Below are 13,784 nucleotides of genomic sequence, written 5' to 3'. Positions count from 1 at the left end.
GTGCTGTTTCTTTACAGTAAAGGTTTACTGATAGTGGGTATAGATGGATGAAAAGAACCATGGCCTTTGGAAACTGACAGGTACAATACTATTAGCTAAACTACAAGCTGAGTTTGAATCTTGCCTTTACAGTGTAGTGACCTCAGACAAAATGCTTTTAGTTTTTTGAGCCTTAGGTTCCTCACCTATAAAATGGAACACCACCATCTATTCTGCAGGCTAAGCGAACGTACGTAAACAAATGCTCACAGTGCTTGGCACATGGTAGGCTCTCAATAAATGGAGGCCATCGTTACTATTACTTTTATTAACAAAACATTTTACTTTTTTTAAGTGTTTCACATTGCCTTTCACATCTCTGTATTTTCACATAGATTTCTAAGTTTTCATCTCCTACTGTGTTCAAGCCCAAACCACTACTTCTAAGCATTATCCTTCTCTCTGTACTGAATATTGTTCAAGTTTTTATTGACTATGTTATCCTAGAATAAAACTTAATGCCAGAATAGAGCCTGAAATATCATTACAATTATATCCCAAAGGATGTGAACATATGGAAATAATTCAAAATATACAATTTTAGAATAGTCTAGTCTGCAAAACTCTCAGCTGCACTGCTATACTTCCTTTTTATTAGAACTTTGTAAAAAACTTGGCGAGTCACCCATCTGAATAAAGATGGAGACAGGGATAAGATGCAGACAGGGATCTGGAAACTAAAAAAATATGTTTCTATCCCTTTAAATCAATATTTACTATATTTTCCTAATTTATCTTTATAAACATACACCTTCCAGAATTAAGAAATGATAAGTCTAGTGAAGTACTGCACAGCAAATGAACTGAAAGATAACGTCCACCAGTTTTTGAGACTCATATGAGACAGTACATATACGGATTAAACAGATCAAAGTTATCCTTACTAAATGTCACTACCTGGGCACATTCAACAGTTTTGTCTACATTTTCGTGTATGTGTGTACTTCTTAAGTAACTTACTCCTACTCTCATACATAAAAATGCATAACATGTGAGCACAATCTGTATCCCATGCTTCCAACTCTGAAGTCATTATTAATGCTAGCAATTAGCCCTGAATAAATTACACAACTAACATACTGACCAATTTTGTGGTCACTGCCAGTGACAGATGAAAAATCTCATAAATAAATGCTCTTTCTTTAGCAGTAGAGCCAAATAGTCTCCTCAGGTTTCTACAGATGTAATTTATTTGCATAATTTTTTCCTTTTTTTTTAATAGCAAAAGAAACAATGCATTCTGTCTAAGTGCTTCCGTATGTGTGTCTGGTTAACATTTCCAGTTTCAACGTTTCCTGAGAGGAAGTAATTCAAAGTGTGTTATCTAAACAACGCTAATAGGTTGAATCCAGGAAACTATCAGGGTTTTACTTTTTACTGCTCATAATACCACTCAATTAATAACCCATGGTCAAGAAACATTTTGAAACACTGACGTAAAATTTTAAGCTTGTGGACACACACACACTCTCTCTCTCTCTCTCTCTGAAGGTTCTGGCAATAGGAAATCTGTTCTCTAGCAACAATTGTTCTAATAACAATTGTTCAAACATGTAAGAGGTTAAAATTCCAACTCATAAGATAAAATCAGGAATGATCTGGTTGATATATAGGTTATATAGACAATATTTGATTAGTATTGTTATGTCTTCCCAAATTAAATTTTCATTACTCTTTCTTTTGGGAAAATGACAGCAAATGAAAGAAAATTGCATCAAGAGTTAAGATAAATGTTAATCCTAAATGGTGTTTATATATATATATTTTAACACAAAATAGGGCAAGAATGTCAAGTACAATGGCAATGGTTCCATTTGTGATGCTATAGCAGAGGGCTTGCCAACTGGTAGTTTTTCAGAGGGCCCAAAACCTCAGATGACAAAAAAAGCACTGAGCTATCTTCAAACATTGAAATAATTAACCTCACAATTGTATCCAATTTATCATTCTGAATGGATCTTGAAAATAAATGACATCTGACTCACCCTAAGGGAAACATATAATTAAAAAAAACTGGAAAATAAAAAGTGACTATATCTAGCCGGGCACGGTGGCTCATGCCTGTAATCCCAGGACTTTGGGAGGCGGAGGCCGGCGGATCACTAGGTCATGAGATCGAGACCATCCTGGCTAACATGGTGAAACCCTGTCTCTACTAAAAATACAAAAAAATTAGCTGGGCGTGGCGGTGTGCGCCTGTTGTCCCAGCTGCTGGGGAGGCTGAGGCAGGAGAATGGCATGAACCCAGGAGGCGGAGCTTGCAGTGAGCCGAGATTGCGCCACTGCACTCCAGCCTGGGTGACAGAGCAAGATCCCGTCTCAAAAAAAAGTAAAAAATAAAAAAAAATAAAAAGTGGCTATATCTAAATACATTCAATTTTCATTTTAATTATTCCTTTTTACATCTGACAAAATTCAGGTTGCATAGGAATCAATAATTTCTGACCTCTCTGGAATATAGCCAAGAACAAGGCAGTGAGCTAACCAAAATGATGGGATGTTGTTGATGTTAGGGCTTATCGTGAAAGGCTGTGAGGTCCTTAACTTAGTGTACTGATTCCTAAGCAAAACAGAAGTGAAAAATTAAACTAAAAATAGGGACCGTTAAGAAAGGTATTCTGAAAAAGACACAAGAGGCAAATAAGACAGCAAACCGTTAAAGGTTTTTAAACAAAAAAAGTTAAAAAAAATTTAAATTATGAGACCGTAAAAATATCAAATTCTCAGGGCTTATGGTCTCTCTATATAAAGGCAAAAGTCATACTCAAGTGGGGCTGAGTGCTTTAATCAATTATAAAACAGGAGACAGTGATAAGTTTAAATTTTGTTCAAGTACTATCTTTAAGATAGTAGAAAAGTGTATTATAAAATACTGAAAGGAAATTACAGTCATTTTGGACAGAATTTGGTTAACATTCACGGCTACTCCAAAAACTGGCTCACTAGAACTACTCATGCCCTAAAGCCTCCAGAGAGTAGGTGGAAAATGCTGGAGCAAATAATTCCTACCCATTTTGAAAAATCACAGGAAAGGATGGTCTCTCTGGCGTTATTATAAACTTAAAATTTAGCAAGATTCCTTTTCTGAATTCTTGAGATGGAAACTAAGAATTGTATTTTAAACGAGGAATGGTGGGTTACAACTGAACTACACTCGGAAAACAAAATAAAAAACCCTGAAGAATGCTAAATGTTTCAGTACTACTAGCTTGTACTATTTTACAGGACAACCACAGGATGGCCTATGTATGCAGAGCAAAGTCTACTAATAAACTGTTTTTGTGTTTTCAAAGATAAAACATGACCAGGAGGATGGCAGAGCATAAATAATTACAAGAGTAGAATCACAAGCGGCTCTGTCTGTAGTTTGTTCTGCTAAAATGAATAAAGAAAGTAACGTAGGCGGGGCACAGTGGCTCACACCTGTAATCCCAGCACTTTGGGAGGCCGAGGTGGGCAAATCACTTGAGATAGGAGTTCGAGACCAGCCTGACCAACATGGAGAAACCCTGTGTCTACTAAAAATACAACATTAGCCAGGCATGGTGGCGCACGCCTGTAATCCCAGCTACTTCGGAGGCTGAGGCAGGAGAATCACTTGAACCCGGGAGGCGGAGGTTGCGGTGAGCTGAGATTGATCCATTGCACTCCAGCCTGGGCAACAAGAGTGAAACTCCGTCTCAAAAAAAAAAAAAAAGAAGGCACAGTCTAGCTGGTCAGCAGAAGTGAAAGGTCTTCATTTTTTCAGCACTTTTTCAGATGGCAACTTTTAAAAGGGTAACTAATATGTTAAAATAAAAGGCACATGGACTGCATCAAATCTATGACTTGGGAAAATATATTGGCTGCTTTTCAGTAACTTGGAAGCCTTAGAAGACATTCAGAGTTTGGCATCAAGTTGCATTAATCATATTAAACTTTAAAATCTGTGCTTGTTTATTCAGCAATGCATTTTAGTCATGTCGGTGTATCTTTAACACTGCTTCAAGCAACAATACAAGAACCCAGCCTCTGGTCTTGCTGCTTTATTAATACTGGTTAGCACTCTAAAAATTCTGGGTTAAGACCTTATGGAGTTTGAAGGAGTTCATTCTGACATGTGATATTTAAATAATCAGAAACTACATTGATACTGATAGAGTGAAAATTTCAAAATAAGTGTGAACAAATGTGAACATGAAAGAGCCAGTCCTCTAAGACAGATCCTGAGTGGCTAACCGGGTCTAAATTTAAAATACAGCCAACCAATCATTTGCTGATTGGAGGTCACACATGTGCTCTAAGTTCCTGGAAAACCCATGCCTCCATTCAACTTTTGGACTTTCAGAGCTAATGCAAACCAACCAATTAGAACTCACCAGCCTCAGCCAATCAGGGCTCAGCAGCACCAACTAGTCAGAACTAATTGTGTTTCAATCCTTCATTTGCTATATGGACCTGATTGAGAACCTGAGTGGGCACTTTTGCTATAAAACCCGGGACCTTCCCTTTGTTCTCTGGAATTGCATCTTCATTTTATACTGAAGGCTATCTCTCCACGGTCTGCAAATTGTTCACTGGAAGAGTCTTTCCTTCAAATTCCTATTTCAGAGAACTTTTGTTCATATAAGTTACAAGATTTTATTTTTTAAATACTGGCACCATACTTTACTATTAATAAGATAAAAAAAGGCACATATATAACATTCATAAAAGCTGCCAAATCCTGTGTGTCAGACCATAAATGTTTCAGAAATACAAATGACAGAAGGATTTTCGCTATATTGTACCACATGCCATAATGATTGAACATGTTTGTATTTTTTAAAAAGGAAAATGAATTAAACTGTACAAGCTATTGTGTCAAAGTGGAAGTACATTCTGATCACAATCTTGAGCCTTATCTCAAATCCATAAACAGAGTGATGGAGCAGAGAGGTGACCGGATTGTATTAGGAGACCTGGTTTCTATGCTGGGCTTTGCTGCTGAGTCATTTTGTGGCTTCATATGAACCAATGAAGTCAGATAACATAGCTGTTTCTCAGTTTTCATATTTGCTAAAAGAAGTAGGATTAGGCAACGTCTAAGGGCCTTTCCAGATCTAAAATGTGATGATTATAACAACTCAAAGTCTGTAAACTTCCTAGTCCTGTTGGATAATTTATAGTATTTTATCATTTTACTCTTGGTCATGTTTCTTAGTATTCCAAGGCTCTAGTTTTTTGACTTAAGTTCTCTGAAACTTATATGATGTTTTCTCCAATTAAAAAGAGGCACTTCTGGGTATATATACACAATGGAATACTATTCAGCTTTAAAAAGGAGGAAAATCATGTTATCTGTGGCAACATGAATGAACCTGGAGGGTATTATGCTAAGCAAAATAAGCCAGGCATAGAAAGACAAATACCACATGGTCTCATTTATACGTGGAAACTAAAAACATCAAACTCATAGATACAGAGAGAATGGTGGCTGTCAGAGGCTGGAGAGTGGGGAGAGTGGGGAGAATGGGAAGATGCTGGTCAAAGGGTACATGTTCCAGGTAGAATGGGGGGAAATTGAGAGGTGATGGAAATGTTAATTAGCTTAATTCAATCATTCCACATTGTATACCTGCACCACAGCATCACTTATCAATATCCAAAGAAAAGGTACCACTGAAATCCTTCTCCCCACATTACAGTGGCTCTGCTGCTAGGCACTGATACCCCGGCCCACAGCAGGTGCCAAAGCAGTAATCAGAAGCTGACAGGCTGATGACAAGGCTGTCACCTCAGCTCCTGGCCAGACCACACACGCAGTATGGAAGTGGTTCTGAAGAGGTCTAGGCAGGCAGAGGCAGCGACTGTATGCCACATCTGACTGAAACTTCACACTCCTGAGTGGGTAACCTTCTCCAATGAGGCCAATGCAAACTTGTTACTTTGCCTCTGAGGAAATCTATGCTGGAACAGCTGAAAGTATGGATCTCACTAACTAGCTGGAGCTAAAATAGTAACATTATAGCATCCAGATTAGGGTATTTGGGCTCTGAGATTTGAGAGTAGTTAATTTTAATGTAGAAAGCTTCTGGATTACATCAATGAAGACAGGATGCCTCGGACCCAATGCCAAATTGAAGGCCACCTTTTTCCCCTCTCTCTCCACAACTGTCATAGTAAAGATAGAGCTTAAATTAAAACTTAATTTGTTAGTCATTATTTTGATGGCAGGAAATGCAGGCGGGGAAAATTTTCTCATCTTTATTAGGCTGAGTTTGAAAGGCTGGAAGACATTTAAAATAATTAGTGTAGTAAGGTCTCCTAAAAAGTATTTGAAGTGAAGGGGTATTTCGAAACCACAACAAAGAACAGCTACTATGTACTGAGTTTTTAATAGTAAGTCACTGGGTAGGAAGTATTACATAAAGAGTAAGCAGGCCAGGCATGGTGGCTCATGCCTGTAATCTCGGTATTTTGGGAGGCTGAGGCGGGAAGATTGCTTGAGGCCAGGAATTCAAGACCAGCCTGGGCAACATTGTGAGATGCTCATCTCTACAGAAAAAATTTAAAAATCAGCCAAGAGTGGTAGTGCATGCCTGTAGTCCTAGCTATTCAGGAGGCTGAAGCAGGAGGATCACTAGCGCCCAGGAGTTCAAGGCTGCAATGAGCTATGATAGCGCCACTGCGCTCCAGCCTGGGTGACAAAGCATGTTTCTTAAAAAAAAAAAGAAAGAGGGAGAGAGAGAGAGAGAAACAAGAGAGAGGTGAAAAAAAGAAACAGGGAAAGAGGGAGGGAGAGGAGGGTAGGGAGAGGAGGGATGAGAGAAAAGAGGCCAAGCTCAGTGGCTTACCCCTGTAATCCCAGCACTTTGGGAGGCTGAGGAGGGTGGATCACTTGAGGTCAGGAGTTCGAGACCAGCCTGGCCAACATGACGAAACCCCGTCTCTACTAAAAATACAAAAATTAGCCAGGCATGGTGGCGCGTGCCTATAGTCTGAGCTACTTGGGAGGCTGAGGCAGGAGAATCGCTTCGGCCTGGGAGGTGGAGGTTGTTGTGAGCTGAGATCACACCATTGCATTCCAGCCTGGGTGACAGAGTGAGATTTTGTCTCAAAAAAAATAAAATAACATAAAATAAAAAATAAAGAAAAGAAAAAGAGTAAGTGAAATAATCTTAATCTGTGGTGGGAATTTTTTTAAATGTGAAACTTAATTTTTTATAATTTTATGTTCTGAACCAAACCTTATCTTACAGGTCAAGATGGTAATAATTTTAGGCTCTATGGGCTATATAGTCTCTGCTGCAACTACTTAATTAAGCTGTTGGCATGAAAGCAGCCATAGATAATACATAAACACATGGACATGGCTTTGTTCCAATAAAACTTTATTTACAAAAACAGGCAGCTTGCCACAGACTAGCTTACCAGCCTCCTTACTAGACACTTGCAAAGTACTTGAGCGTATTACTTTACTTAATTCTGATGACAAATCTATGAGGTGGGTAGTATCACCTCCATTTTGTAGGTAAAGACACTGTGGGCTCAGGTCGTGTGACCCACCTATGGTCAGAGTCAATGCCTGGGGCAGGGTTCTGAACTCAGCTCTGAGTTCAGAGCCTGAGCCACTATACAGTCCAACTCACTCTGTAGATCGTGGCGGCCTGCTTGAAGAAAAATGTATGGCTTGAAAATTGTTAGTGCAGCTGTTTTTATTTTTAAAAGGAGGGGTATGGGCCTTCAGTTGGAATGGCCAACTCAGAAAGAGGACATCTTCTGACTTTGGAAGTAAACATGAGAAGAAAGATAGCTGATGAAAAAACTAAGAGAGATAACTGAGAGAGAAAAAGCCTATTACAGTTAAAAAAAAAACAAATCCACAAATATGCAGGAAAGCAAGTAAACAAAAACAACATTCTTACCCTGAAAACTAAAAACCAGATGGATAAAGAAAAAAAAAGTGAAAGAGACAGGTGACTGCTATTCCCAAAACATGGAATTCCTTTAGCTTTGCAGGGATTAGAAGAGATATATACAAATGATCAGTGAGAGGTAACCTGCCCACATATCCTTTTATTTTCTGTACTCTCTCATCTCCTACTTTCTGTTTCTACCACCCAGCTGCTCACTCAAATGGACATACTTATATCAGAAAATAGAGCTACTCCTGTCATTACCGATCTTACTGCCTAAAGTTAAATTTCAAGAGTTTTACACTCTACCACCACCTCCTATTTTGCATCTCATTTTCTCAAACATATCTATCTCATAAGTCCAATTCTCATTGGGGCTACACTTCTATTCACGCTTGGTTAGCCAGTAGGGATTCTTCTTTTTTGTTGTTGTTTTTTTGCGATGGAGTCTCATTCTGTCACCCAGGCTGGAGTACAGTGGCACGATCTCGGCTCACTGGAACCTCTGCCTCCCAAGTTCAAGTAATTCTCCTGCCTCAGCCTCCCAAGTAGCTGGGATTACAGGTGTGCACCCCTATGCCCAACTAATTTTTATATTTTTAGTACAGACGGGGTTTCGCCACATTGGCCTGGCAGGTCTCGAACTCCTGACTTCAAGTGATCCACCTGCTTTGGCCTCCCAAAGTGCTGGGATTACATGCATGAGCCACCGCGCCCAGCCTCCAGTGAGGATTCCATGGTTCAGTGTGACCTGTCACTCACTCTAGGGCACATTCCATCAACACCTTTGCTGATGTCTGCTATACTCACTGGGAGAACCTCAACCTGATTAAACTCAGCCCTCTTGGTCTACTCTATACCTGCATCGAGGGAGCCAAAAATGGCTGGAAGAAAGAAAGGGTAGTGCTGAGTAATCTCACTTGAAACTTACCTTGACAAAACTCTAGGACCACCCCATTGTACTGTCCTGGTTAACTCACTTTCCAGTCTCAGAGCTGATTATTATTTGCTTTCTATCAAGGCCACTAATGACCTTCACATTTTGCTAAATTTCATGGTTAGTTCTCAGTCCTCATCTAATTCAATTACTAAGTAGCATTTGACACAGTTGCTCATTACTTCTTGAATCTTGGCTTCTGGGACACCATACGCTCCTGGCTGTCCTTCTACCTCACTGCTATCCTATCCAGTCTTCTCTTCTAGACCCCTAAATGCTGGGGTACTCCAGGGCTCAGTCCTCAGAGCTCTTCTCCTTTTAATCTTGTCTCTAGGTTAATGCTTCTCAACCTTGGCACTCCTGACATTTTGGGTTGGATAATCCTTTGTTATGGGAGCCTGTCCTGTGCATCACAGAATGTTTAGCAGCAACCCCACCCTCTACCCACTAAATGATAGTAACATCCTCCACCTCACAGTCATGACAATCAAAACTGTGTACAGATACTGCCAGTGTCCCCTGAGAGACAAAGTCACTCCTGGTTGAGAATCACTGGTACAGGTAAACTCAACTAGACCCATGGCTTCAAACGTCTTCCAGAAGATGGTAAGTCCCAACTATATACTCTGGGCCTAGACTCTATTCTCTAAGCTCCCAACCTGTAGATCCAACTGATTCTTGGTATCTCTACTTGGAGGTAGTACTGATACGTGTTAATGTATTTATTGTCTACCTCCCCTACTATACTGTAATCTCCATGCAGTGAGGGACTTGCATATTCACTATTTACCCCCAGTGCCTGCAGTAGTGCTGGGCATATAGTAGGTGCTCAAAATATATTTGCTGGTTAAAGAATTAAACACTTAATGCATATGAATTCATTTCACGCAGTTAATCAATGATGGGGCCAATCAGGCAGATAGTTTTAAACACATCAAGGTATCTTTTAAAGACAAATTTTAGTTCCAAATTAAAAAGAATGTTTCATTTTTAAACAAATGTATAAATAGTACCAGTACTAGCCATTAAATTTAAAATTTGAAGTTAAAATTTTGCTACAGTTTGTGAAGAAACCCAGAACTAGAATTCCCCCCTGCCTTTTTTAAATACTTCTGCTTTATTTTACATTCTTATTAAGATTAATTTCAGTTTGGACTTGTAAATAAATATATCAAGATACATATGTATATTTATTTCTAATAATAATGTCTTGATTATCATGGTGCCAGATAACTATCAATTTTTAACTGCAAGTGCTTTTCTCAGTGGTTTATCCTTTTGGTTTAATTTACGCTGTATCTGAAGTAGAGGAGAGAGGGTGAAATCTTCTAAGAAGGTTTGAAATCTTTCTTTTAAAAAACTGCTTCTTGGATAATAGCTACATTTATGAGTAGAGTATTGTGTTTAATTTTTTCCCACCTTCTCCATGAGAATAACCAAAATCCCATTTCTTTAACTCCTCCCCTGCTAGTTCTTAGTTCTCACACAGACACAATAATCCAATCTTTTTTTTTTTTTTTTTTTAAGATGAAGTCTCACTCTGTCGCCTAGGCTGGAGTGCAATGGCTCGATCTCGGCTCACTGCAACCTCTGCCTCCTGGGTTCAAGCAATTCTCCTGTCTCAGCCCCACCGAGTAGCTGGGATTAGAGGTGTGTGCCACCAGCCCAGCTAATTTTTGTATTTTTAGTAGAGATGGGGTTTCACCAAGTTGGTCAGGCTGGTCTTGAACTCCTGACCTCAGGTGATCCACCTGCCTCGGCCTCCCAAAGTGCTGTGATTACAGGTGTGAGCCACTGTGCCCCGGCTTAATCCAGTCTATTTTTAATTGAAGAAGACCATGACTTCCAGCATTTATTTTTGGTCTAGGTGGTATCCAGACAAACTTTCTATGACTATCCTTAGTTTATTTATTTACTGGTGTGTTTATCACTAAGCACAAAACCTTTTGTGTATTTCTTTATGTAAATTTCCTGAGGTTCCTATAATAATCCTTCTTTGAACAGAACTGAATAATGTTTTAATGATTCATGCAAGCTAGAGGTGATGGCACCTTAAAACTCCATAAGTAACAGACTAGAAATATTAAATATTTATGTTTGCACAGCACAGAACTCAACCTAAATCCAATTAGTTTTATGGATGCTATAAGCTCACATTTCACACACTTAACTGAGCCTTTTAACTCTTAAATGATATTCTCTATTAAACACATTTTAATGAATACATTCAGTCATGGTATTCTATATTAAAAAAAGAACTCTAAAATGTATAAATTAAAGTGTTATCCTCTCAGTCATTCTGATTTAATACAAATTCACCAAGAAAAGCTGCTAGAAGCATTTAAAAAAATAGTATACATAAGCAATATGTGGCAAAAGATGGAATGTTACATTTTAATACTGGAGAAAATCTTTAAAAATCACTTAAAAATTTACATTTGATTTCTTTATTAGCAAATGAAATATTTTTCTAGAAAGGAGTTTAAAACTACTAACTTTCTAAAAAAAACTTTTTTTTTTTTCATTTAGAGAATTCTAAATATAAGTTTTAGGGAGAGATTTAAGTCATATCAAAACACTAATGGAATAGGATTTAACTTCTGACCAATGAGTCTAGGTTTGTTTAAAAATGAACATGTTTGCACAAGTTTTCACTGTAAACAAATGCAAGCTGTCCTGACCGCTCATGTATTAGGGCCACTGAAAAAGTTAAAAATGATAAATATTTTTGTATGTAAGCATAATTTACTTAGTAAAGATTTTATAAAATATAAAATATCACTCATCTTAATAATAAAACTAAAGAGCATAGACCAAAGCAGCTGTATTTCAGAACTGGAAGAAGAGATGACTTAGCTTAGACAATGAAATGGGCAGAACCGTTTCTCCAATAAGGGGATGTCCTGGGCATCTCCTCCCTTTCCTGAAGAGTGTGGGTGGAGTGACTCATCCACAAAGACACTGCGGCATTCTTGGGCCAAGACACCATGTAGTCTGTTTTTCACATAGAGTGGATTTCTAAGAAACAGGAATCTTGCCCCCCTAAATCTTGAAATGTTTGGAAAATGTGATTTAGGTGGACTTTGGGCTGAAATGACATTAAAGAGAAAACCCCTTCAATGTGAACACTTTCTAAAGTGTTTTAGTGTAATTATGAATATTGCTGGAGAAAATGTGGAAGATTTGCAGGCAATACAATGGGCCTGGTTGGTGGCTTGCTTCTCTGGTCAGTCCCTCTTCAACAGCAAGTCTAGTCAAAGGACCTCGCTCAACATCTGGACAGGGACTGCACTGTCCCTTTAAGAAATGCAGAACAAGGCCAGGCACGGTGGCTCACGCCTGTAATCCCAGCACTTTGGGAGGCCAAGGCGGGCGGATCATGAGGTCAGGAGATTGAGATCATCCTGGCTAACACGGTGAAACCCCATCTCTACCAAAAATAAAAAAAAAAAATAGCCAGGCATGCCGGTGTACGCCTATAGTCCCCGCTGCCGGGGAGACTGAGGCAGGAGAATGGCATGAACCAGGGAGGCAGAGCTTGCAGTGAGCTGAGATCGCGCCACTGTACTCCAGCCTGGGTGACAGAGGGAGACTCAGTCTCAAAAAAAAAAGACTGCAGAACAAATGGAGCACAGCAAACACTATATAGCTTTTCTCTGGGCAATATCAGTTTTCTCTATATATAGTGAAATACACAGTCTACAAAGAATGGAATGAATACATGCTGACTTCAAGAAATGCTTAGAAACCTATTCTTTCTTTGTATTTTTCCTCTCTTTATCAAAGTTTCTTTCTTTTTAAATAAGTGTTTGGTATTATTTAGTTTCATCATATCCCTTTTGCTTCCAGAAGTGGAGATCTGGCTAAACAACTGTTACATATTAGAAAATGAAGTCCAAATTTTAAAAAATATCACTTATCTGCCTCAACAGCTACAGTTTTGAACTCAGACATCAGTTTTAAATTCTAACAAAAGATAATGCTAATAAGTACAGAAGCAGTCAGGTCAGCTATAATATATGTGGTTTTGGCTACTGCCACTAACCATTAGAAGATGAAACCCTCCTAGGAGACACAGATGAACACTTACTGTGTACATCCAGACTTGAAAGTTAAATTATCTTTAGTGAGTATAAATATTTGGTGCTTCAAGAGCTACCTTCACGTTGAATGTGATATCCTCCATGACGTACACGCGTTCAGGAAATGCCTTAGCCACCTCCTCCACACTGTTGAAATATTGCACTGGCTCCTTTATATCTCGGTCTTGTTCCAGCAGCTTGAATTGCCCTAAAACACACGATAAACAGAAGAGATCTAAGATGTTTATGCTGGACTGCTGTTACCATGGCAACAGCATCCTCTCTCTTTACTCCGGCCCTTCTTTGTCAAAGATTCCTGTTCATCATTAATTTTTTTTAAAAAGGCATTATGGTAGGTTCCATTAAACTAGAAGATAGACTTTAAAATCAGCTTAAAAATGAAAATAAACTGCATTCTTTTGTTTACATTCAGAGTTTATTCCCAGATGTCCAAAATCAAACTGAATGAATGCTTACTTGCTGTTTGATCTCAAAGTGAAAACTCACTTTGTTATAAATGGTTGTTTTTAACAGTAAGTTAAACATTGAAGTTACCTTGGCCATCAGTTGTTATAAGAACCACACATTTACATTCTAGAACCGAGTCTTAGAAGCCTGGGAGAGCTAACTTTTTAAAATTAGTATTAAATTTTTTTTTTTGCAAATAGAACAAAATGATATAATGGATTCCTGGCTTTCACATAACTCATATTCTTGGTTACAACAATATGCAGGTAATGTCTAGGGCTCATGAGCTGCTGTAATGTGTGATGCTGCTGAGGCAGAAGCATGGAGCAGCAGCAGACAGCTGTCTGGTGAGCTTCCTCTCAACCACTGAGCCTGCTGGCC

General features: G+C 38.7%; 1 protein-coding gene across 2 annotated transcripts in view; it reads right to left on the bottom strand.

Moving 5' to 3' along the window:
- GAREM1 (GRB2 associated regulator of MAPK1 subtype 1) overlaps nt 1–13,784 on the bottom strand; it is a 216,800-nt gene that overhangs the window by 33,820 nt on the left and 169,196 nt on the right. For both annotated transcript variants that reach the window (XM_055235105.2, XM_055235109.2), the window contains exon 3: nt 13,013–13,143. In XM_055235105.2, coding sequence (XP_055091080.2) covers nt 13,013–13,143 — 131 coding nt within the window. The remainder of the gene's footprint in view (nt 1–13,012; nt 13,144–13,784) is intronic.

This window comes from Symphalangus syndactylus, chromosome 1, assembly GCF_028878055.3.
Source record: "Symphalangus syndactylus isolate Jambi chromosome 1, NHGRI_mSymSyn1-v2.1_pri, whole genome shotgun sequence".
Classification (NCBI taxonomy): domain Eukaryota; kingdom Metazoa; phylum Chordata; class Mammalia; order Primates; family Hylobatidae; genus Symphalangus; species Symphalangus syndactylus.
Note: the sequence above shows the minus strand (reverse complement) of the source record. Positions and strands in the feature narration are given on the sequence as shown.